Source organism: Protobothrops mucrosquamatus, unplaced genomic scaffold, assembly GCF_001527695.2.
Source record: "Protobothrops mucrosquamatus isolate PMUCROS unplaced genomic scaffold, P.Mucros_1.0 scaffold15180, whole genome shotgun sequence".
Lineage (NCBI taxonomy): Eukaryota > Metazoa > Chordata > Lepidosauria > Squamata > Viperidae > Protobothrops > Protobothrops mucrosquamatus.
Window position 1 is genome coordinate 3521 of NW_015400948.1, and position 2205 is coordinate 5725.

A 2205-nucleotide genomic window follows, 5' to 3' on the forward strand; every position below is an offset into this window, starting at 1 on the left:
GGGAAATATCTGGAAGTCAGTGGGGAAGAAAAGGTCAATTGGATACTCAAATAGAGCAAACAGCAATGCAGAACTCCCAATGGGAGGAAGAAAACAGTAGGTGAAATCAAAGCCCCACTAAAGAAGGGACCACACATATTTTTGACTTCCTCCAACATAACAGTGGTGAAAAAGGTCCACAGATGTCACTATTGTGGTATAAAGCACAGATTGCAAAAGCATAGGTGATTACATACAAGAGGATCCAAACTGGAAAAAAGGCATACAAATGCTACTAATGTAACAAAATCTTTGGTCAGAATATCTCCCTTCTGGTTTATAAAAGGACCCACACAGGACAGATGCCCTATAAGTACTCCCAATGTAGTAAATGCTTTACCAAGCAAAGTAATTCACACAGGAGAGGAACCATAGGAGTCTCCAGTTTGTGAGAAACGTTTTGCTGTAAATTCCTACCTAGTGAAACACCATATGTCTCACACCGGAGAGAAACCCTTTGAATGTTCGGATTGTGGGAAATCTTTCACTCGGAATTCCAGCCTGGTGATACACCAGAGAACTCACACAGGAGAGAAACCCTTTGAATGTCCTGAATGTGGGAAAAGTTTCACTCACAGTTCCAACCTGGTGAGACACCAGAGGAATCACACAAGAGAAAAATCCTTTGAATGTCCTGAGTGTGGGAAACGTTTTGTTGCAAATTCCTTCCTGGTGAGACATCAGAGGACTCACACAGGAGAGAAACCCTTTGAATGTCCTGAATGTGGGAAAAGGTTCACTAAGAATTCCCTCCTGGTGATACACCAGAGGACTCACACAGGAGAAAAACCGTATGAGTGTCCACTTTGTGGGAAATGTTTCTTTGCAAATTACGACCTAGTAAACCACCAGAGGACTCACATGGGAGAAAAACCCTTTGAATGTGCTGATTGTGGGAAAAGTTTCAGTCGTAATTCCTCTCTGGTGATGCACCAGAGGACTCACACAGGAGACAAACTATACGAATGTCCAGTTTGTGGGAAAAGTGTCACTTCCCATTCTAACCTTGTGATACACCAAAGGACCCACACAGGAGAAAAACCCTTTGAATGTCCTGAATGTGGGAAAAGTTTCAGTCGTAATTCCGATCTGGTGATGCACCAGAGGACTCACACAGGAGAGAAACCCTATAAATGTTCTGAATGTGGGAAAAGTTTTAGTCATAATTCCGATCTGGTGATGCACCAGAGGATTCACACAGGAGAGAAACCCTTTGAATGTCCTCAATGTGGGAAACATTTCAGTCTCAATTCCAGCCTGGTGATACACCAGAGGACTCACACAGGAGAGAAACCGTATGAGTGTCCACTTTGTGGGAAACGTTTTGTTGCAAATTCCAACCTAGTAAAGCACCAGAAGACTCACACCGGAGAGAAACTATATGAGTGTCCAGTTTGTGGGAAACGTTTCACTTCCCATTCTAACCTGGTGATACACCAAAGGACTCACACAGGAGAAAAACCCTTTGAATGTCCTGAATGTGGGAAAAGTTTCAGTCGTAATTCTGATCTGGTGATGCACCAGAGGACTCACACAGGAGAGAAGCCCTATGAGTGTCCTGAATGTAGGAAAAGGTTCACTAAGAATTCCCACCTCGTGATGCACCAGAGGACTCACACGGGAGAGAAACCCTTTGAATGTCCTGAATGTGGGAAAAGGTTCACTAAGAATTCCCTCCTGGTGATACACCAGAGGACTCACACAGGAGAGAAACCATTTAAGTGTCCACTTTGTGGGAAAGGTTTTGTTGCAAATTCCCTCCTGGTGAGACATCAGAGGACTCACACAGGAGAGAAACCCTTTGAATGTCCTGGTTGTGGGAAAAGTTTCAGTCAAAATTCCCACCTGGTGATACACCAGAGGACTCACACAGGAGAGAAACCGCATGAGTGTCGAGAGTGTGGGAAAAGTTTCTGTTACACTTCTCTGCTTGTAAAACACCAGAGGACGCATACAGGAGAGAAACCGTAAAAGTACCCAGATTTTGGAAAAAAATTCAGTATTGGGTCTAACCTTATACATCATGTATCAACGTGGGAGAAACATTTGAAATGTCCAATCTGTGAACAATTCTTCAGGTGTAAATAATCTCTTATTACACACAAGGAAGTGCACATGAAGCAAACGATGAGTTTAGAGAAATCTTGAATTTCATTTCTGATTTCC

The 2205-nt window shown here is 43.2% G+C and overlaps 1 protein-coding gene across 1 annotated transcript; it reads left to right on the forward strand.

Moving 5' to 3' along the window:
* Nucleotides 1–299: 299 nt before the first annotated feature.
* LOC114923801 (zinc finger protein 572-like) lies at nt 300–2010 on the forward strand (the record flags this gene model as incomplete). Its single annotated transcript, XM_029287139.1, has 5 exons — nt 300–427; nt 618–711; nt 976–1047; nt 1096–1204; nt 1475–2010. Coding segments are annotated over 5 exons (939 nt in total), but the record flags the coding sequence as incomplete, so codon positions are not given.
* Nucleotides 2011–2205: the final 195 nt, after the last annotated feature.